A 24921-nucleotide genomic window follows, 5' to 3' on the forward strand; every position below is an offset into this window, starting at 1 on the left:
ATTTAGCATGTGGCAGTTACTCTGACGGAAAACAAGAACATATAATCTACGAATTTTTACCAAAGGTTCCTATCGGCTATTTAATAAACGAAGTACCATCACCGATTATTTATGTATCTTTGAATACGCATCGAATTCAAACTATTAATGTAAAGGTAACGGACCAGAACGGATTGTTTATTGATTTCCGTGGAGATACAATTACAATTAGGTTGCACATACGTGAAAAGTAATGGGTTATCTTATTTCCAACCCACGTTCGAATACGTGCATGCACAATCAAGTCATTAGAGAAAGGAACGCGATAGCGTCAACACCTAAAAACAAACGTGCTTTGTCAGCTAAAAGCGCGAGAATATTAGAAAAGTTGGGTTTTATAGTTGATTGGCGAAATGTCAGCAGCCAACCACTTTCTCGGATCCATGTTGTTGAGTAGTAAACTAAGTGTAGGCAGGAACTATTATAGAGTAATTAAGTGGTCTTTCTTCATCAATTGTCGACAGACAACATGTACGCGCTTTATGCAGTCTCAATGCATGTAAGCAATAAACACATTGTAGATCCTGTCTGTTCAAAGGTGAAACTGATAATGAACTAAATTGAGCAGAATGCACACCTTATATAGGCGGTGTGCTCTATCAATAAAATTACTGAACTTCTTTCACCATGCTCGTCAGAGGTGTGTACTCCATCACACGATTGCTAATTAAAATGCAATACGCGGAAGTATTTGCAGGTACTGCACTATTAAATTCCATTTCAATACGAACATCTGTCAATGATTTCAAATGACTTGGTTGGTGTGAACAATCTACAACAATCAGCGGTGTTGATTCACAAAACGTTTTAAAGTCAGTTTCTGTTCTGAGTTCGCTATTGAAATGGAATTTAATAGTGCAGTACCTGCAAATACTTCCGCGTATTGCGTTTTAACTAGCGATCGTGTGATGGAGTACACACCTCTGACGAGCATAGTGAAAGAAGTTCAGTAATTTTATTGATAGAGCGCACCGCCTATATAAGGTGTGCATTCTGCTCAATTTAGTTCATTATCAGTTTCACCTTTAAACAGACAACATGTCCTATTCTTTGTGTTCTGATATTTTGGACAAGCCACAAACTCGCTCTATTGGTATTCAGTGCGATCTTGATTCTGATAGTTTCTATTATGAAGCAAGGTGCAGTACACCGAAGCCGCTGCAGGTGGAGGAGGAGAAACGAGAAGAGGATGAGGAGGGGAGGGAGAAAGACGAAGGATTCAACGAGCCCGCTGAAGATAAAGAAGTGGACAAGCAGGCGTCTATGAAAATTGCTACAGTTGATCTTCACTGGTTTAAACAAGATTGTAATCAAATTATTGTGAAAGAACTTGCCATAATTGATCAGTTTAATAATTATATTGTGTTCCATTTCAAATCACCATTTGCAAAGACAGAATTGAGTGCAAAATTGTATAACGATGTAACACGGTTAGAATGTCACTATCATAAAATAAAATGGGAAGATGGAGATTTAGAATACAGTGACTCATTAATACGTGATTACCTTGCAGGTTATGAGAAAATTTTCACAAAAGGAATTGAGAAAGCAAAGTTTTTAAGAAGATTGCATAGCAACGTTCAATTTATACCAGAGGATTTTCCAAAACCTGATTTCAGCTTTTTCACTAGTTCATGGTGTTATGCTGTGTGTAACATTCATAAAAATAGACCACATTCTCGCTGTGCTTTATTCTCTACGCAACATTATAATTCTTTGTTGTTTAAAAATATGTATCAAACAAATAATTTCTTGTGCGAAAACAATCGAATGCAAAGTATGAAAATGGCTCCGATGTACACGAATTCACAGAAAAGAAACTTTGCTCGTTATGGATTCTTCTACAACGGAAAGGATCTACAATGTGTTTATTGCTTACATGCATTGAGACTGCATAAAGCGCGTACATGTTGTCTGTCGACAATTAATGAAGAAAGACCACTTAATTACTCTATAATAATTCCTGCCTACACTTAGTTTACTACTCAACAACATGGATCCGAGAAAGTGGTTGGCTGCTGACATCAAATTGGAAGTGAGGTTAAAAAACTGTATTGATTGGTACGATGAGTGTGAAAGTGCAATTAGGAAATCAACTCCTGAAAATTATAGTTTGGCGAAACAATTGAAAGACATTTTTCTAAGCACGGTTAATTTAAATGACATAAGAGACTATCTATGTTATTATCGTCCTCATAATTTGTGTATAGATAAGCTAATTAAAATTGAAGATGAAATTATGAATAGTTGTGCTGAAATGTGTAAATAAACGTTTTCTGCCTTCAAATGATTTTTCATTCCAATATCCCATTCACGATTTTTAGTTTAGTTGCTGCTTAGAGCTAGGCCTGACAACACGTGTGGCGTGATCTTTTTTATACAGACACGAGCCCCTATAACATGTGCATCTCATCAATTTAGAAAGAGAGATATATCTCGAGCCCCTATAACACGTGCATCTCATCAATTTAGAAAGAGAGATATATCTTTCTCTATTCCCCTCATTCGACACATGTCAAACATCTGGGAAGCCGTTAACATGCAGTGTTATGGTTTTTCAAAATTCAAAAAATTAACTCATCTCTTGATGTCAATTTCATTTAACGAATTTGATTCAATTGCGAAGAATATTAAATTTTCAACAGGATGTCAAGATGTTGATTTACCGTTAACAAAAACAGAAAATGTACACTTTTCAATTTTATCTGAGATTTTCGAACTGCTCAATATTCTAGACAGCGGCCATCTACATTATGATTGTACAAATGATTCAGCATTATCTGTTGTTAAAAATTCCAATGAACTTTGGAAATGCTTGTACGATATTGCAGATAAAAAATGTAAAAGAACTTAGATCATTGTAGAGATTCACTAGTATAGCATTAGATGTGAGAGAGAGGGAGAATTTCTCAATTCACTTTAATTTGTCAGTATAGCATTAGATGTAGAAATATGGATTCACTTTAATCTGTCACCAAGGGAATTTTTCCCTCTCAAAGAGATTTTTTTCCCTCATCTAGCATTCACTTTAATTTGTCAGTATAGCATTAGATGTAGAAATATGGATTCACTTTAATCTGTCACCAAGGGAATTTTTCCCTCTCAAAGAGATTTTTTTCCCTCATCTAGCATTCACTTTAATTTGTCAGTATAGCATTAGATGTAGAAATATGGATTCACTTTAATCTGTCAGTATAGAGAGGGAATTTTTCCTCCTAAAAGGGAAATTTTTTTCCCTCACCTGGGGAGGGGGAAGGGGAGAGAGAAAGAGAGAGAGAGAAAGATATATCTCTCTCTTTTCAACCCCCTCACCTCCACTGGGCAAGGGGAAGTGGAAATCTATTTTTAGAACACCCCCCACCCTTCAGGCGGTTGGAAGGGGAGGTGGGATGGACGAGGGGGGAGAGGGGGGAGGGGGTTTTGGAGCAAAAAAACCCGTCAGTTATCCCAAAGTCCCTCTACTTTCACGGCATCCCAGTTATGAGAGAGGAAGATATTAACTTGATTGTTAAAGATGTTGCAAAGTATCTGAAGATGAATATTAGAGAAGAAGACATTGATGTTGCACACAGACTTCCTACCACCAAGGGCAAAATTCAGCCGATAATAGTAAGATTCACACGTCGTGACATAAAAAATAATTTGCTTTCAAGTTATAGAAAATGTCTTAAAGAACTGATTGATAAAGCTAAATTGAATGAGGGAGATGGTGGGGGAAACGCTGGAAATGTGCAGACGCAATTGAGAACTGTAAATGTGAACAAAAACTTACAAGATGGGCCTGTGTATATCAATGAAAATCTCTCACCTTATTATAAATAAATTCTTTTTCAAGCAAAGTTGTTTGCAAAGAATCATAAATTCATATTCACATGGATCCGGAATGGAAAAGTATTCGTCAGAGAGAGTGAAGAGACCAGAATAATTCAAATTTCCAGTATGGCTGATCTGGAAAACCTGAATGCGAAATTGTTAAATGTCAACTTGACTTCTGAGAGTGGATAGGACTGGCCCACCAGACATTCAACAGGAGGAAAGGACTTTCTTTTGATTTGTTTTAGTATTTACAAATGGCTGATATAGAAGAAATCTTTAATTTATATGATAGTGAAAATAATTTAACAAAAGAAATAGATGATTATTTTAATTATTTACCCTTTAGTGATAATTTTTTTAAATATTTATGTAATGAATGTATGTAGTTTGAGCAAAAATTTCAATGAATTCCTGTGTCTTCTTCAAAACTGTAAAACTTCTTATGACATAATTATCCTTACAGAGACATGGATAAATGAAAACACTCCTTTTACTTTTAACATACCAGGTTACAGAGTAGTTAATAAAAGTTCTTAACTGAATAAGTGCGATAGTTTGTGTATATATGTAAAAGATTCTTTCAACTCTTCTACATTGAACTGTGAGATTGATGAATGCAATTCAATATCTCTTGATATCAAAACGATTAGTGGTAAAACTCTTAAATTTATTGGTATCTATAGATCTCCTAGTTTGCCGAGATTTTTATCTAGTTTAGAAAATTATATAACATCAATTCCAAAAGATATTGACGTCTGTTTTGCAGGCGATATCAACTTGAATATGAGTTTAAGTAATCAGCTTATTATTGAGTATGTTGATATTTTTAGTGGAAACGGGTTTAAATCTTACATAAATGGAAATACGAGAGTAACAGAGACTTCCGTCTCCTGTCTTGATCATATTTTTCTGAGAAACAATGATAAGAAATTAAAATGTAAAATGGGCAATATATTGAAGACTCATATTACGGATTACTTCTCGGTTTCTCTCCACTTGGGGTATGTAGACTGTTTTGTTGGTGACATGATTGCCCCAGTAAACATTAAGAAAATAAATTATGACATTTTAAGGCAGGCTATGGCTGAGGAAAAGTGGAGTGCTATCATGGAGGATGTTGTTGATGATGTTGATGATATTGTTGTATATTTCATAAATACGCCTAATAAACATATTGCGAAATCAACTCAGGTAAAAACGGTTACTCATAAAAATAGACCCCTAAAACCTTGGATAGTTCCCGGATTGATAAAATCGATCAATACCAAAGATAAAATGTATAAAAAAATTAAGAAAGAGCCTTTCAATATAAGATTAAAACAAGATTTGAAAAATTTCAGGGTAATATTGAATAAAGTAATTACAACTGCTAAAACACATTATTATAAAAATCAAATTAATAAACACAATAATAACCCCAAGAATCTTTGGAAGTGTATAAATGAGATTATTAATGAAAAAACCACAGGCAGAGATAAGATTACCATTGATGCAAACACATTAAATGACCATTTTGCCTCTGTCGGAATGAAACATGCTCAGAATATCAAAATAACTAATGAAAAAATTGAATTGCAGTTTGAAAAATACGATCACCATTTTCAAAATTCTTGGTTCATTAATCCAGTTTGCTCATCTGATATAGAAAAAATAATTAAAAATTTAAAAAGTAGTTCTAGTCCTGGTCTTGATGGCATGAATAACATGACTTTAAAACACATAGCCGAATACATTTCAACACCTCTATCTCATATTATAAATAAGATCTTCATCACAGCAACATTTCCAAATCATTTTAAAATTGCAAATTTAAAACCGTTATTTAAAGGTGGAGACAAAAGCAACCCCAACAACTATAGACCCATTAGTCTTTTGAGTAACATAGCAAAAATCGCAGAAAAATGCATAAAAATGAGTTTATTGAGTTATATTGATAAGTATAACATTATCCAAAAAAATCAATTTAGTTTTCAAAAAAATAAAAACACGCAAGATGCACTAGCTTATTTTATAAACATTGTCACAAATAATCTTAATAAAAATGAAAAACCTTTAGCAGTCTTCTTAGATTTATCGAAAGCATTCAACACGGTTCCACATGATAATTTATTTATTAAACTAGATAAAATGGGTATAAGAGGAATCCCTCTTGATCTAATAAAAAGTTACCTGCAAAACAGATCCCAAATTCTATCTTTAAATTCTCAAGAAAGTTCTGTAACCCTAACATCTTTTGGTTTGCCTCAAGGTACCGTGCTATCTCCAATACTATTTCTGCTTTATGTAAATGATCTTTTAAAACTGAAACTAGACTGTGGTAAACTGGTGTCTTTTGCCGATGACACAGCTATAATTTTTTCACAAAAAACTGGGAAGATGCTTTCAGGGTTGCTGAAGGTGAAATGTCTAAAATTCAAAAATGGCTTGAACTAAATACATTGAGCTTGAATGTACAGAAAACTAAATATACTTCATTTTCAGCAAATGCAGCTGGAAAGCCTGATAGAAACTTAAAAATAAAACTCCACTTAGAGTGCACAAACAAGGACCTCTGCAGTTGTCCAAGTATTGTAAATGTATGTAATTTAAAGTATTTAGGAATAATTATTGATGAATGCTTGAAGTGGCAGCCCCATACTGCTTTTATAACAAAAAAACTTAAATATATTTCATATAAATTTTACCAAAAAAATAAAATATTAGAACTGAAAGATTTAAAAACCGTGTATTTTGCATTGGTGCAATCCATTTTGGAATATGGGATAGTAATCTGGGGTGGAGCTTTTGACACTCATGTAAATAATTTATTCATCATCCAAAAATATATTATTAAAACAATATTAAATAAACATAGACTTTATTCAACTAATCTATTATTTCACGAATTTAACGTTTTGACTTTGAGACAACTCTACTTGAAAAATTTAACAAAATATATTATTAAGTATAAAGACAATTTTTTTATGATAAATGAATCTCATTACAATTTTAGGCCAAATACTATCAATAAATACAAAGTTTATTATGCAAAATTTACACTAGTTAAGAGACAGTCGATATATTTAAGCAGCAAGTTTATAAATATATTACCTTTTAATTTAACACATATAACTAGAGATACCAGTAATGATATAAAAAATTGGATAATTGCAAACTATTTCACTTCAATAGAAAACCTTATTTAAATTAAAATTTATTGTATCCCTTATAATTTATTTACTTTTATCTTTTTTTCATTCTCAGAAATGACTAAATGATGAGGATTTTTTTTTATTTTAAATATTATTATACTATTTTCGATTTGCAACGGTCACCAGCGGGCAAAGTTTATTCTTTTGCTGGCGATGCCATATATAATAAGTAAATTATATTTACATATGTAAAGAGATATTTATGATTTTGTATTATTATTTTCTTATTTTTAAGTTAACACTTGTATTTTGTTTAAATTTATTATTCATAATTTTTTGATTCGCTCTTTATTTGTGATTGTTTTTGTTTTTTTTAAATGGTGAAAATAAATGATTTGATTTGATTTGATTTGAATATCAACATATTGCCATTTAAAAGCAGACTCAACCTTTAATTTTACCTTTAAAACATTAATAAACAGAACCTTTTATGTTATGTTAATCTCAGATCATGCTAGACAAATTGAAATCCAGCTGATCTGAGAACTTCCATTAAAAAGGTAGATAGTTCAGATAGAAATGGATTTTTAAATATTCCCCATATTATGTCACTTAAACACTGGTAGGTTTTATAGTTTAGTTGATATTCTTCATGTGTACAGTACCTATATAATATAAATCTATATATCATCTTTATAGTTTTAGTTGAAAGATATCCAGGATTATTGAATTACTTTTCAGATGGATGAGGCTTCTTCTATTCTTTTTTTTCAATTTATTTGTGAAGGGAATCCCCTTTATGGCTTCCATGTCATTAGCATGCGTTGCCTTGGCAACCCTTCAGTCTAAAAGTTTGTTATCTTGTTTTATGATTAGTCATTAATGTTCAAGTTTTGTTAAAGTAGAGTTCAATTCAACAGTATAATTTTTCATTTTATTTTTAGCATGGTCAGTTCTTTATTGGTGGCAGCGGTAAACAAAATACCTAGAAAAAGGCAGATGGAACCTATAGTAGATCCGATCGTGAATTATAGCTGTGAAAGGATGCATGAAGAGAGAAGAGAAACTTTGACAATGATTGATTGAGTACTTTATTTATGTAGATTACAATATATACTGGCCTATACACTTATATAAAATAGCTTACAATACAGCAGAATTATAGATGAATTTACATAATATAGACTAAGAAAATAATTATTGAACTGTATATGATACGAAAAAAGCAATTTGTAATAACTAAAGATAATATTGTAATGCATCTACATAAATTGGCGGAGCTTTGGACATATCAATGTCCATTCTTCGGAAAGAATATTCAAAATATCCTTCCCACTAACTCTCTACCAGAACGTTAATTTCATCAATTCAACTGAGAATTCATTTATAAATGAAAATATTGTAAAAGTTTTAAAATGAATATTCAAGAGAAAGAAAAACAGAAAATTATAAAGTAAAATAATTATATAGGTAGATAAGATCAAATCATTGATTAATAGAATGGAGTAGGCTGAAAGTAGATCAGGGTAATGAACTTTTAGTAATATACAGCAGTATGCAGAGAATAATTAAAATAACATGAGTTAATATAATATACAATATATACAATTTATTCTATAACAGGTTTATAGGTTTGTATTGGTGGGATGGGTGAGGGATGGTTGTCATGTGACCGTTTTAGGGCTGGACAGTTTCAGTCATTTGCTCCAAAAGATTTTTTTTTAGAGTCAGGATGAAGCTCGCTCGGCTCTCGATGGACCTGATAGAAACAGGAAGTGCATTCCATGCATGACAGGCACTGACTAAAAAGGATTTTGTGAAAATAGTGGTTCGATGGTTGGGTATCCTTAAAGTACTTTCTCCAGTTCTAGTATGTGAAGCATCTATCGTCCTACCTTCAGAAACAAATTTGAAATCATCTTTGAAATAGTTCGGATTTCCGTATTTTAAGTTATCTCTTACAAGCTTGACTATTCGAAAACGTCTTTGATCGGGAAGCTTCAATGTTAAACTAGCAATGTGGGCTGGGGTGATATGATCATGGCGTTGTAGAGAGTAGACGAAACGTAGACAATAAATTTGGCAATGCTGTAGTTTATCATTCAGAGTTTTCTATTGGTCAACACTATAGCCATCTAGTCTAAAGACTAATGAGCTATTTTTTTCTATCCTAAATTACTACTTGAAAAATTGAACAGTGAATTTCTCATTAGGAACTCTTACTGCTATTGTTTAATCAATATGTACACTTATTGACTGCACTATAGAAGCTAGATTCACTCAATCACTGCTCTGCTCTTTCACTGGACACTACTTGAACAAGCACTACACTAGTTCAAACGGTTTCCTCCTTTTGAGCCTCCGCACCAACCCTCCATTGTCTAGCAGCTGGATCGCCTCGAAGTTGTCATGTTGGTACAGTTGCCCCTCGTGCCTCTCCGCATGCCTCTGGATCTCAGTGGACACCAGGTCGACGTGCAGGTCTCTATGAAGATCGCTGTTCCTGACATACCAAGGAGCATCCACAATGTTCCTTAGCACTTTGTTTTGAAAACGTTGAATGATATTGATGTTGCTGTCTTTGGTACACCCCCAAAGTTGTATACCATACGTCCATACTGGCTTTAATATCTGTTTGTAAAGAAGTACTTTGTTTCGGATTGATAGAATGGAGTTTCTTCCGATCAGCCAATACAGCTTCTTATATTTGATTCCAAGCTCTTCTCTCTTCTTCTTGACATGAGCCTTCCAGCGAAGCTTTGCATCCAAGGTCATACCTAGATACTTGGCATCATTAGCATATGGTACAACTTGAATACGATTTCCGTATTTTAAGTTATCTCTTACAAGCTTGACTATTGGAAAACGTCTTTGATTGGGAAGCTTCAATGTTGAACTGGCAATGTGGTCAGGGGTGATATGTTCATGACGTTGAAGAGAGTAGACGAAATGTAGACAATAATTTTGGCAACGCCATAGTTTATCATTCAGAGTGACTTGCATATCGTTGAGAACAGAATTACAATACATCAAATGTGGGAAGATAAGAGATTGAACCAATAATAATTTGATGTATCTAGGGAGGATAGCGTGTATTTTCTTCAATGCATGCATAGCTGAGAATACCTTTTTACAAGTTTTGTTCACTTGTTCTGACCAGTCAAGAGTATTTATTATTCATAATAATGCCTAAATTTTTAACTGAGCTACAGTAAAGAATGTCATTACCATCTACACTAATTTTGTGAATTGATGCAAGGTAAATATTATTTATAAGACGATATTCTATTATAATGGGTTGTGTTTTGATGGGATTAAGCTTAAGGCCATTTTTCTTAGTCCATTCAAATATCGAATTGATATCTTGATTATTAATTCCAACTGTTTCATCTATTTTTGTTATGGGTCAGCTTAAATAGATTTGAAGGTCATCTGCATAAGTATGGAAGCTGGAGAACTTGAAAATGGAAGAAAGGTCATTAGCATGCAAAGTGAATAGGAGAGGGCCTTAAATTGAACCTTGTGGTACTCCATGCATAACATTTTTCCAATTTGCCTTGTTGTCACCAACAGAAACACATGAATAAATGAATAAATGAATTTATTTCCTTCTCAAATTACAAATTACAAATTACAAAAGTAGAAATTAAATAGTATCTTGGAAATTATACTGATCACGTATCCAGTTGTGTGATCAGATAATCAAAGTATAATTAACAAGGTAAAAACATTATCAACTTAAATAATGAATAATAAAACTAAAAATAAACTTGTATGAAAAAAGATAAAAATAAAAGCTGTGAGTCTAGTCTAGGTGATTAAGATTGCTAAAACAATACTGAAACTACTGCCTGTAGCGCATGAGATAAAAAAACAAATAAATTGAAACAGCCCAGAAAACCAAAAACTGGAATAAATGAAAAGCATTTAAATGTAATAATTAATGTAATTAATATAATACCTTAAATGCCTTAGTGGAATAGTGATTCAATTGAATAAATATATTTTTATGAGAATGGTGCCATTGAACAATGCTAGCTCAACCTGTACCATTATCTAACAACATTTCTAACCATCCATACGTCGTTCACTGTGAATAACCAGCTCTTTGCTCTCTCACAAAAGATAATATAGGAATCACACCTTCTCAATTCAATTGGAAATTTATTGTAAATATAAGGTCCCAAGTACATAAACGAGTGCCTAAAAATTTCCCTGCTCACCTTTGGTGTCCTACATAGTAGCTGGTTAACGCTTCTCATATTGTAATAAAGATTTCCCGTACCACAGTTTCCGCTTTTCAAATAAAACAATTTTATAACTTTGAAAACGAATAAATTTTGGATAGGCATTATTTTCAAATTTACATACAAAGGAAAAGAACTCTTTCTTACATTTTTAAACATTATCAATCTTATATAATGATTCTGGGTTATTCTTAACCTATTAATAATAGTTTTAAAAGTTCCACCCTAACATACCAAACCATACTGTAATTGAGAGTGTATGAGAGCATAATACAATGTTTTCATTAGCTGCTCATCGCAGATGCTTCTCAGGAAATAGAACTTTCTTATTGCTCTTCTAACATTTACATGCAAATTTTGAATATGAGTTTTCCATGACATTTTCTCATCATAAGTTTAACCCAAGTACTTGAATGACTTAACCTTTTCAATTTCTTCACAGACACAATTATCACGATTGTCACAATTTTGTGTATGATATATAATTGGGCCTGTAAAATTGAATGCCTTAAAATCGAAATTGATATATTTTGTCTTTGCAACGTTTACTCTCATTCTATTCAATGTGCACCACTCTTGAAGGATTTTCAAGTCATAGATAATATTTTTTTGTACAGTCTCTTTATTTTTATTGGAATAAAAAAAGGCAATATCGTCAGCAAAAGCCTGAATGTGACCATGAAAGTTTTTTGTAAGCAAATCGTTGATAAATAAAATGAATAAAATAGCAGAGGATACGGATCCCTGAGGTACCCCGACAGTGACTGGAAGAGGCTCGCTGAGGCAATTGCCCACTCTCACCCGCTGCTCCCTACCAGTCAGGAAGCTGCGGAACCACCGCAACGCTAATCCCCTTATCCCAGCCGCTTCGAGCTTCGTCAATAAAATTTCATGATTAATAAGATGAAAAGCTTTTGTGAAATCTACAAATAGCCCGGTTGTTTTATTGCCATTATTAAAACTAGAATAAATTAAGTTGGAAAAATTGAAAAGAGCATCTTCTGTCGATTTTCCTCGTTGAAAACCATATTGGCTTTGGGAGAAAAAATTTAATTTATTGAGATAATTAGCTAAACGCTTGATCATTAATTTTTCTAGAATTTTTGAAAAAACAGATAATAGAGTAATAGGTCTAATATTATTCAATTTCAAAGAGTTGATTTTCTTATAGATTGGCGTGACAATACTTTGCTTTAATAAGTCAGGGAAAATTCCATCGTTAAAACTCAGGTTAAAAATATAGGTGAGGACGGGTGCAATATAAGGGGCGATCTTTTTAATCAAAAGCACGTTGAAGCTATCAAAACCAGATGACTTTATTTTTTAAACTGCGTATTGTTATCAATATTTCGTCGATAGTTGTTGGCTCTATAAAGAAAGATTGACATTGGTGATGAAGACCCAGGCCGAGAGAAGAAGGTGCGATATTATCAGGCTGTACAACATTCATGAGATAATTATTAATCAGCTACGCTTTACGGTTCACAGTGTAATTCTCCGTTTTCTAACTCAACCTTATCAAATTTATTATTTCGGCATTCACCAGTTAAGCTGTTTATAATTCTCCATTGCTTTCCTGGGTCGCCATCAGCACAACGAATACTATTAGAATAATAACGTTTTTTAATGTAATCAATTTCAACTTTAAGTCTATCATAAAAATTTGTATAATAAGACCTGAAAGTTAAATCATATGGTCTTTTCTTTACTAGTGCATACAGTTTCTTCCTTTTCTCTGTTTTCCTTAATAGGATAATCGTCATCCAAGGGCTTAGGTTCTTAGCTCTAGCGAGCTTTCTATTAGAGATAGTTGAAGTTTTTGAACATTTATTCACAATATCAGATAGAATAGAATGGAACCTTTCAAAACTTAAGTTAACGTCATCAATAGAATAAACTACATTCCAATTTATCGCCTTTAGAATATCACATACGTTATCAATATCCACATATTTTTTAGCTAGGTTTTCATAATTTTTTCCTCGACAGTTGCGAACTAGATTAAATTTCAATCCTAACAAGCATTGATCTGTCACATTCAAATCAAATATTGCATGCGTGAAACAGTTTATTTGCTTATGTTTGATAAAAATATGATCAATCAGTGTTCGAGACATTTCAGTGATTCTAGTTGCTTTATTAACTATGGATGAAAAACCATTGTTCTCCATTAAACTTAAATAGTTACAAGAAGCGTTTTTTCCATCTAATAGATCGATATTTGCATGATACAATGTTGGTTGATACAATAGGTTGCATGCTCAAATGTTTATTTGCTTTGTCACAGTAAATTACCTTTTCTCTTTCTATCTGAGTTCTTTCTACTGAACTCAGATAGAAAGAGAAAAGGTAATTTACTGTGACAAAGCAAATAAACATTTGAGCATGCTGGATAGCTAGTGGAAAAATCACAGGAAAAAATGATAATAATAGGGAAGGAGAGAAGAGAAAAAAGAAATGTGCACAATTGAGAAGAACTTTTGAAACTGAACTATAGAATAACAAATAGAACATCGTATTGTGATGGAATTAATCAAGGAAAGAAGGAGAGATGAAAAAGGAAAGGAGGAAGAAGTAGAAGTAGAAGAAGAAGAAGAAGAAGAAGAAGAAGAAGAAGAGGAAGAATGGAAAATAATAATAATCATCTTCGCAACAATCCCAACAGTTATAATAAATGTAATAACTACAACAATATTCTAGTAACTATAATAACTATAAGATGAAGAAGAGAAATTAGAAAGAAAAATGAGAAGTAGAGGAGACTATTGAGAAAGTGCTAGAGATTATTTTAGATAAGTTTTAAATAGGATTGAATGGTAAAGTATGAGAACAAGGACAAACAATTATTGGGAGTTGCAATAACGATAAAAGCAGCAAATTGAGTACTGTAATATTTTAGTGATGAATGTCTGAGATAATGTGAAATGAAACACAACCCCTACATAAGCATAGGAACAAACTACCTACCTTTCTGTTCCATCAATAATTCTTCACACATTAGCTTCTATTGTTTGAGCTGTGGCAATAGTAGATGATATCATTATGTACACCTAATATAAAAAGAGATTACTATCTATACCTATAGATTACATCTATATCTATCACATATGTTAATCATCCAATTTATTTGAAATTCAGCATTTCGAAAATTATTAATTATGGAAATAATTTTGGTAAGAGATGTAATCATTAGTAATAATAGAGATAATAATTTTCTTAGTACCCTCTGGAGTATAGCAGTTGATGCATAGAACATAGTTTTGGGAATTAATATCAAGATAAATTATCAATCAGTATTAACAAATGTGGATTTCCTTAGTTTGGAATAATTGTCTTTTATATAATCATAAATAGCAGTGGAAAGATTCATTTATAGAACAGAAAGCCAGCTCATGAAAACTGCCAAGGTGAAATTTATCTACTGTGAAATTTATTAATACAAATTTCCTATTATTGTAGTGAAGGGCACCTTAGTTGTCAAATGCTGAAATGATTCAATTTACCTTTATTCTAAGAAGGTCGGTCATCCTCTCGACTGTGTGGGCCCTCTTGGATCCTCCCTCACTGATAGAGATCCTTGATCCTCCCGTCAGATGACCAGATATTCCTGTGCCCATGACAGTCGGCCACAGTGTTGAGGATCTTGAGACACTTCACAGTCAGATCCTCATGAATCGTAATGCCAGAACCCATCAGCTTCCTCTTCGTGTCGAAGATTAACTTTCTGGTCTGGTAGCTGCACAGATGAACGATGATGGGGCAATCCTTCAGCTTCACTTGCCCTTGTTGAGGTGGTTGACGCCTTCCAATGCGATGCGGTTGACATCCGCCAGAGTCACGGGCACGTCCAGCTTCTTGTTGAAGACATCAAGCGCCAGCAGGTCCGTGTCTTCTTTGTTGCTCTCTGGGATTCCAAAAATATGTATTGAATTTCGGCGCCCGTATTGCTCAAGGTCGTCGACCTTCAGGTCACAAGGCACCTCCAGCTCACGAGTTCTATCGTGCAGCTGCTTGTTCTCCTCCTTCAATGCCTGAAGTTCCTTGAAGATAGACTTCACAGCCAATGAGACAGCATTTTGTACAGATTCTTCAATTTGCTGTTGAATAATGTGGAGGGTCTCTTCAGACAATGATCCAGAAATAGCTGGAGAAGGCCCTGGCTTCGGAGCATTGACCTCATTCTTCAGCATACCTCTGTTCGGTCGGACCATAGTGTCCGTTAGGTGGATTTACACTTTTACAGGCGAGTAAGTAGACTGAAGAATTGGGAATGTTTTTTCAAGATAAATAAAAAGAGTGTGAGGTAATCAAAAATATAATTTCACTATTGAATTTAGCTTGAGAAACTGAATAACTTGATGTGTAATTTGTAGTGAATTGAACTGTTGAACCCTACGAAATATCTATTTGAAGACAGAGCTGAACTAACACACGTTTACTCACTCAACATAACTAAGAGAGAGCTGAGATTGAATGATGAGAGATTTATTGCTACAAAGCCTAATAAAATCATTTTCGGGAGAAGCAGGTGAGCAAAACATTGAACATTTCACACAAAACATAAAACTAGTAGGAAAAGCTGGAAATTGGAAAGAAGAAGATAAATGAAACCTATTTGTAGGTTGAAAACAACCAGAGCTGCTCTAACTTGCCAAGAGGCACACCCGAAGCTATTAGAGGAGGGTACAACATTTCAGGACTATGAAAACACCTATTAGCGTACACTCTAACACTTTCATCTTTTTTTTGTTTAATGCTACTGAGAGTGAGTAACCACCTTTTGGGGTCGCAGGTTTCCTTAAACATTTATATGAAAGAATTTTAATACAAATTTTTAAGGAAACCTGCGACCCCAAAAGGTGGTTACTCACTCTTAGTAGCATTAAACAAAAAAAGATGAAAGTGTTAGAGCGTTAGCTAATAGGTGTTTACAAACGGCATTGAAGGCTATTCCCATGTCAGCAGACCTATAGGAAGCCACTTGAGCAAAAGCACAAATGTAACGAACTCTTCTAACAGCATTTATACAGGGTCTACAAGGTGCTGCAGGACTAGATCTACGAATTTATCCAGCTGAGGACTTGGAATCAGCAATTGAGACAGTTGAGAGAATAGCTTTAGTAACCTCCAATCAACAGCAGGATGTGTTTTCAACAGTGTGTGATAATGGATTACTAGATCCCTCTGGGAGAAACTGAGTTTTTTCTGTACAGACATGACAATTTAGCTCCAATTATTCTATTGAATGAAAAATACTAAGAATTTGTCAAAAAACCACTGATTGATTGATAATTAGAAAGACCGGTTTCGGTTATTACACCATTGTCAATCTCTGATAAACTAGAACTAAATACGAGAGCAGCAGAGATTGACAATGGTGTAATAACCAAAACCAGTGCCAGTCTTTCCAATTATCAATAAATCAGTGGTTTTTTGACAATTTCTTAGTATTTTTCATTCAATATGAATAAATACCACAATATCAACTTCTCAACTACACAAAAAGTGAAACTAGCAAGTCCAATTATTCTAACCAACAAGCCAATACTTGCTTTGCTTGTGGAGGTAGAGGACACTTCACCAGGGACTGTGCTACCCAACACATTAAAGGACATAATAAATTTAATAGGAGACCAATTGATAGAAATCAGGCTGTTTTGTGAAAACAACTGTAGAAATTCTGTTTTGTGTGTGGAGACCCATAGCATTCTGCTTATGCTTGTAAATACAGAGTTCAGAGTCCAGTCCAGGATGGGAATAAAATGATTCATGCACAATTCATCAATGATGACAGATGTAGATGGACAAACTTATTGGGACCGGGGGCTTCCCAGCTTCCCGGCCACCAAGATTAAGGGAGTACACAGTTTCCAGTTTATCAACAGCCAAAAGTGGAATCTTTTTAAAGATGAGGATTGGCAAACAAGAAAAGAACATGTTGATAGACACTTGGGATGAGGTCAGTATCCTCAAGGAGGCCATTCCAGGATCACCTATGGCTATGACTAGTGAATCAATGATACTAAGAGGAGTGACTGGAGAAATTATAAATATTAAGGGCAATCAAAGAGTAGATGCACATGTGAACATCATGCATACATTTGTGGTGGCAGACATTGATTCATATGGAGATGGATTAATAGGCCTGGATGTACTGGATAAGTTGGGAGCTGTGGTTGATGTTTGTAATGGTGATGTTACTTTGCAAGGAGTTTATGCTGAAACACCAAGTATAAGAAAAGGAACAAAGATGGTATCTATGTGTGAGGAAGATATCTTGAGTGAAGGACAGCAAAGGAGGTGTTGTTTAGAACAAAAGGGTATTGAATTAACAGTTTGCCAAGAGACTTATGTCAAAAGTAATAAGAACAATCAATGTAGTATACAGCCACAAGACCAAACAAAAGACAATCATTGTGACCAATCAAGCAGCCAAATGGAAAGGAGCACTCAGACAGTAAACCAGGAGGCAGAGTCAGGAATCAAACAACAGAAAAATGAAAAGGGGAGATCAAACTCTGAACTCATATCCACATTAAAGGTTAAGGCTAAAGAAGGTTATAAATCTAAGAAAACAGAAGAGTTCACCTTTGGAGTTCATTCACTTAGACATGTGTTGGTACCAGCTCAGTCAGAAATGCTGATGTAACAACAAACCAGGAGATTCACTAGGAAGATGTCCTTATTGAGCCCATCCCTCGCCCCTCAGGTCTACAGATTGGTAGAAGCATACATAAACCGAATCATGGACAGACAGTGATGAGTGCGGTGAATCTGACTTCAAGTCCAATCTCTATTAATTGGAAACAGTTGATGGGACAAGCAGAATTTATCCAAAATGTTGAACCAGATATTCAGGATGCAACGTTGAATAAAGCTGATGAGAAGCTAAAACTGGAATTGCAAGACAAACTGGTTCACCTTTCTTCAAGTGATGCCAAGATCCTAGGAGCAGTGCTACAACAGTATTCTCATGTTTTTGAAGAGCCAGGTCTAGAGGGCTGAAGTGTCACCATATCCCAACTAATGAAAATCAACCTATCACTTAAATACCTTACAGGGTTCCATTCAATCTAAGACCAGTTGTTGAAAAACATATAACTGAAATGCTAAAAACGGGAGTGATAGTTCCTTCAACTAGCCCCTGGAGTGCACCAGTTGTATTGGTAAGGAAGAAAACCGCAGATGGAAGTGTTAAATACCGTTTCTGCACCGACTTTTGAGCCCTTGATCAAATCACTAAGGCAGATGCCTACCCACTACTGTTGATAAATGAGACCCTTGAAAGTCTGGGCAAATGCCAGCACTTTGGATTTTCGAAGTGGCTACCATCAGATCCCCATAGCAGGGAATGACCGAGAGAAGACAGCATTTACAACAGTAGCAGGACACTATGAATACAAAAGAATGGCATTTGGACTTACTGGGGCTCCAGCTATCTTCCAGAGGTTGATGGATAATCTATTGGCAGAGATAAAAGGTATTGAATGCTTAGTTTACCTGAATGATGTAATAATTTTTAGTAAAATCATGGAGGAACATGCAAAAAGACTAGAAAATGTACTGAAAATATTTGAAAATGCAAATCTGAAGGTGAATTAAGAGAAATAATGTGACTTTGCAAAGCAAACTGTAAAATATTTGGAACACCTAGTAACTTCAGATGGAGTGAAACCAGACCCTGCAAAAGTTGAAGCTGTGAAGAATTATCCATGACCAACAAATATTCAAGAAGCGCAAGAAGAGCACTGGGACTCTTTGGTTATTATCTACGGTTTGTTCCAGATTTTGCAAGAATTGCACAGTCATTAACTGAGTTGACTAAGAAGGAGGTCCCCTTTGAGTGGGGTCCAAAACAAGAGAAATCGTTCCAGAATTTGGAAGGAAATTCTTTGTTCAGACTGTGTGTTAATCTTTCCTGAGTTTGAGAAAAAATTTATCCTGGCCACTGATGCTTCTGGAACAGCAATAGGAGCTGTGCTTTCTCAGCAAACAGATGAGGGAGAGAGACCAGTGGCATATGCAAGTCACCAATTGAATCCAGCACAGAAAAACTATTCTACTACTGAAAGGGAGTTGCTGGCAGTAGTGTGGGCAACTTGTCAATTCAAGGTGTTACTTGCTAGGGAGAGAATTTTCCTTGGTAACTGATCATGCTGCACTGCGTTGGATGCTAAATTTGAGGGGTCATTCATCTCGACTAACAAGATGGGCCCTGAGGCTTGAAGAATTTGAGTATGAAGTTATTCACAGACCTGGAAAGAACCATGTTAATGCAGATGCACTGAGTAGAAGAGTAGGAGGCATCACAATTCAAAACTTTGATGATAAAGAGCTCCATGAGCAGCAGCAGAAGGATGGTGCTGTTGTCTGTTGAGAAATTGTAATGGAATTGTCAAACGTGTGGACAATCCTGTGGACAGGAGGCCAAAGTGAACCATTGCAGTGGAGGGTGGCAGTCCCTTCCTCTCTGAGAAATATAGTTATGAGACTTTGTCATGAGACTTTGTCATGAGACTTTGTCATGAGAATCCTTGGGCTGGACATCCCGGCATTGAAAGAACCCTCCTTAGGGTTAAACAACAATACTACTGGCCTGGAATAACAAGAGAGGTTGAACAATATGTAAGACAATCCCACAATTGTGCTATACATAAAACTCCCTGTGCCTTGAAAGTGCCCTTGGAAAAAGGCTATGAACCAGCTTATCCCATGGAATTAGTGTCAATGGATGTGGTTAGTCCCTTACCAACAAGCACTCATGGAAATCATTACTATGTGAGTTTCATATACCACTTTACCAGGTTTGCAGAAGCCCTTCCACTACCAGACTAAACTGCTAAATCAATTGCCAGAGCCTTGGTTACACAAATCATATCCAGACATGGTGTACCAACTCGACTGATGACAGACCAAGGCAAAAACTTCTTGTCAAAGCTATTTGTGGAAGTATGTAACCAGCTGGGAATAGCAAAAATTCAGACTATTGTATACCACCCAGAAGGCAATGGGAGAATAGAAAGATTCTCAAGATTCCCAATTCTAAAGAGATCCCCTCAATGAGAGCGTGGCTCACTTTGTCCAACAGGATGGTAGTGACAGGGACAACTTATAATTAGCTGATAATTCAGTTCCTCATTCTTCAACAGAGTATTCCCCATTCTTTCTATGTCGGGGTCATGAAATGGTGTTACCTGCCAAGCAACCCATACTTCAAGACCTAAAGCGTTGTTCAGTAGGAGAGCATTTGAAGACATTGAAAATGAGACAGGGTGAGGCTTATCAACAAGCTGTTAAGAATTCCTTGGAAGCAGCAGATAAATGGCTTATAACCGCTAATAAAGGCAGAAAACCAAGAGAATTCAAAGCTGGAGATACAGTTTATCTTCACAATTCTGCAGTAAAGCCTGGAGAATCGAGTAAATTCCATCTTCCTTGGGTGGGACCATTTGAAGTGAGTAAGAAGATGTCCCCAGTGAACTATATGTTGATTTAGCCCAATGGTCACCAGATCAACGTTCACGTGAACCACTTGAAACCTTGCCTCAAACCCAAGGATGAGGAGAGAGTGTTCCAGTGACATTGCTGAAGAAGTTATTGATGAACAGGAGGAGGAAGACCTGGAGCAGGAAGTACCAGAGTCAGAGGAGGATGACCCATCTTATGTGCCCTGGGGTAGGGATCAAACCATCACAAGAATCTCGCCATATAATTTGAGACAAAGGAACAATTATAGTTCTATTTAAACGGTGGGGGAGTGTGAAGGGAATCCCCTTCATGGCTTCCATGTCATTAGCATTCGTTGCCTTGGCAACCCTTCAGACTAAACGTTTGTTATCTTGTTTTACGATTAGTCATTGATGTTCAAGTTGAAGTAAAGTTCAATTCAACAGTATAATTTTTCATTTTATTTTTAGCATTGTCAGTTCTTTACATATTTATAAAAAATTAGGATTGCTTTTCCACAAAGTTGCAAATTCTAGGCTAGCTTGAAAGTAGTAACACTTGATTCCTAATTATAATAAATCGTATAAGAATGATTGAATAATAGCAATTAAACCTATTTGCTGCATTTGGTCGTGGCTTTGAATCCCCTATTACCTACCCACAAGCAGAAGCACAATGTGGGCATCGTCCACAAATAAACAAGTAGGCCTACAATTCGATGATTTTCAAATTAAATATTATTTATCATTCTACAGCACCTACAGCAAAATTTAGTGATACTAGTTATGGCTTATTGCACCATACACCTGCATTATTCATTACTTTAGTATAACTGAGAAAGTAAATTTCTGCTTTGACAATCTTGCGTTTTGAGATCATCGTTAAAGCCTGTAAATTACAAGACTAGATTTAGACTAGACGAGAATAAATCTTTATCTTGAAACATGTTGTAAAACGTTCTTTATGTTGATAGTAATTCAAATTATTGTAATAAATTTGAGACCATAATATCCCATTGGCGAGCAAAACTTGTAATTAACCAGCAGTTATTGAAATTGGCTTCAATGTTCCATGAATAAGATTGAGTACTACAAGTTGATACAAATTTCGAATTAATATACTTGAATTTTCAAGTACATACTACTTTGCTGGTGGATGTCAAGCTGCGTAACTTGTAGAAGCTTTCTGAACTATAAGTGTGAATAAAGCAGTCATTTTTCTATTACTTATTACAAGTATCAAATCTACAATAAATTATGCATTTTCCAAAATCTTACCTAAGTATTCTGCCAGTTCGGAAAGATACAATGTAGTTTCATGGAAACATTCTCCAACATCGCTTCTACTTCTCATCTGATTGTCTAAATTATTTATTTTACAACTCAACTTTATTTTACAATTTATATTCCAATGTGTTCCATAATATGTAACCATATTATGGTTCACCATGTAGAATTGTAATAATAATTTTCCAAGTTATTGATATCTCAATATTTGAAAACTCAAATATTTCAAATAGTAAGGTTAGTTACACACACATCGATTTTTGGACATACAACTTTCTGCTCTCCTTAAAAATTCTATTAGATTAAATTGATGATGTTTGTCAAGTTCATAGAATTCATAAGGACGGCAAAAAATCGTGTGTGTGTGTAACTGGCTTAACAGCTGTTTGTAAGCTATTAAACACAAAATCTATGAAATGTACAGAATAGTAAGTTGTTCTCCAAGTTTCAGGACGATAAAATATTCAGTTTATAAATAGAACTGATTTATCAGAAAATAATGCATATTATGAGTGATGTGTTTGGAAAAAAATAGTATTCAATATGAAAGTAGTCATTTTTCTAAAATTGGTACTCAGCCATAACTACATATAATTTGAGAAGGATGGCATGTGCACATTATGAAACTATTGCACTTACAGACTTATTGAACGATTTTGCATACTGTATCTACCTTGTGTTAATGTTCATTTACATTTCAACCATTTTTCAAATTCATATTATGCGATTGAAGTTTGTGTTTTAAAAGTGGATGATTGTTTACTTTTCAGAGCAACAATCGAAGTGAATACTGTCACAAAGAAAGGCCAAACCGACACTGTAAGTCATTTCATTTTCATGTTCAGATTTATATATTTTTTGTAACTTGGATATTCAATGTTTTTTTTTTAAATTGAATTTTTTTTTTCTGATTTTATTTATTTATTATACAATAAGACAATTTCCACTGAGTCTAACAAGACCCATAGTGTTACAAAACAAAATAGCACTGTACATGAATAAACTATACAGTAAGTATTAATGTAAAACTAAAAGTATAAAAGATGAGCACAGTAAAAATTAATATAGATTACTTCAAAAACAAGATAGAAATAGAAAAATGAGAAGGAAAAAAAAGAAAAAAAGTCATGCAGTTCGTGAACCCATGCAAAAATCATTATCTACATTTCATAAGTAAGTAATTATAAAAAAAAGGAATATATAGGAATTTAATTTGATTTGATGATTCCTATGTTTGAATTGAATAAATGAAACTAAATGAATGGTGAATTGATTTTAATGTTGAATGACAAATTGAACTCTTGATAAATATTAAAATAAATTGTTACAAGTTATAAACAAACTTTGCCAGTTGGCAACATCACAAGTGGCAGTGGCAATCATATGATTCGCCACATTACCCCCCCAGGCAGACGATTTGGCCATCCGAAATATTGAAGCTCACCCTTTTTCCTGGAACAGGGTGGGGAGGCTGAGGTGAGTCATCTTGGAGGATGTATGCTGGCTTCACCCGGTCAATGGAAACCTTAACGGTTTTACCATTAATCCTTAATGTGAAGGTTTTATCGTCTCTGTCCACCACCTCATGGGGACCATTGTAAGGTGGCTGAAGTGCCCTTAAGATTGGTCCTTCTCGCAAAAAGACGTGGCTACATGTGGACAGTTCCTTAAACACAAAGATGCCTGGTTGACCATGTCTTGTTGCTGGAATGGGACGTAAATGTGACATGTATTCTCCCAAGCTTGAAATAAAACTGTCCGAGATGTCAAGATTATTGTCTTGTGGTTTTGAAGAAAGCAGCTCAAAGGGCAAATGAAGAGTCTCTCCATAGACTAATTCGGATGTAGTAGCCTTGATATCTTCCTTGAAAACAGATCGAATACCAAGAAGTACTAGAGGCAAGGCTTCAACCCAATCAGCCTTAGCATGAGTCATAATTGCAGCTTCTAGATGGCGATGGAATCGTTCAATCATACCGTTTGATGAAGGATGCCAACTTGTTGTACTTCTGATTCGAATCCCAAATAGCTTGACAAATGTGTTGAAGAGGTTGGAAGTGAATTGTGTCCCGCGATCTGTAGTCACAGTTTCTGGGAAACCAAAACGAGATATCCAGCAATATAAAAGTGCATGACACACTGTCTCTGCAGTTATGTCAGATAGTGGATAAACTTCTGGTTATCGAGTAAAATGATCTGTGACCTTTAAGCAATATTTGAAAGATCGTGCAGGAGGAAGTGGGCCAATCAGATCGACGTGGATATGAGAAAATCTTTTTGTAGGTGTCACAATATTTCCACAAGGAGCATGAACGTGTCGACTAATTTTTGATCATTGACAACCAGTACAAGCGCGGGCCCAATCTCAACAGTTCTTGTTCATGTTTGGCCAAACAAATCTGTTGCTGACTAACTTGAGTGAAGCATTGGGTCCGGGATGACTCAGGTTATGGAGGCTGTCAAAGACTTGTCGTCTTAAAGGTTGTGTAAGAAACGGTCGAGGTTTCCCTGTAGATACATCACAGAGCACAGTAAGTGGTGATCCGGGAATGGGTACATGTTCCAATGAGAGAGAAGAATTCTCTGGCGTTAGTTTCCTAAGTTCTTCATCAATTTCTTGAGATTTGACCAATAACTCATAATCAAGGGTTGTATTAATAGCTTCAATATGTGAAAGTGTATCAACAACAATGTTTTGGGTGCCTTTGACATATTGTATATCTGTTGAAAACTCAGAGATGAATGATAGTGGGTTTAGTTGAATCGGTGGAAGTTTTTCATGGTTCTGTTGAAAAGCATAGATTAATGGTTTGTGGTCTGTGTAGATAGTGAAAGGGTGTCCTTCTAAGAGGTGGCGAAAATGCTGCACCACTGCATAAACCGCAAGTAGCTCATAATAGTATGCAGGCCAACCGCCTTCTTTCAAAGATAATTTTTTTGAAAAGAAAGCAAGAG

General features: G+C 34.9%; 1 protein-coding gene across 5 annotated transcripts in view; it reads left to right on the forward strand.

Moving 5' to 3' along the window:
• LOC111054814 (extended synaptotagmin-2-A) overlaps positions 1–24921 on the forward strand; it is a 114306-nt gene that overhangs the window by 84300 nt on the left and 5085 nt on the right. For all 5 annotated transcript variants that reach the window (XR_005572961.1, XM_039441304.1, XM_039441306.1 and 2 more), the window contains one exon: positions 22737–22785. Coding sequence is in view for 4 of the 5 variants with exons in the window: in XM_039441304.1 (XP_039297238.1) it covers positions 22737–22785 (49 nt within the window). In the remaining variant the exon portion in view is untranslated. The remainder of the gene's footprint in view (positions 1–22736; positions 22786–24921) is intronic.

Source organism: Nilaparvata lugens, chromosome X, assembly GCF_014356525.2.
Source record: "Nilaparvata lugens isolate BPH chromosome X, ASM1435652v1, whole genome shotgun sequence".
Taxonomy (NCBI): domain Eukaryota; kingdom Metazoa; phylum Arthropoda; class Insecta; order Hemiptera; family Delphacidae; genus Nilaparvata; species Nilaparvata lugens.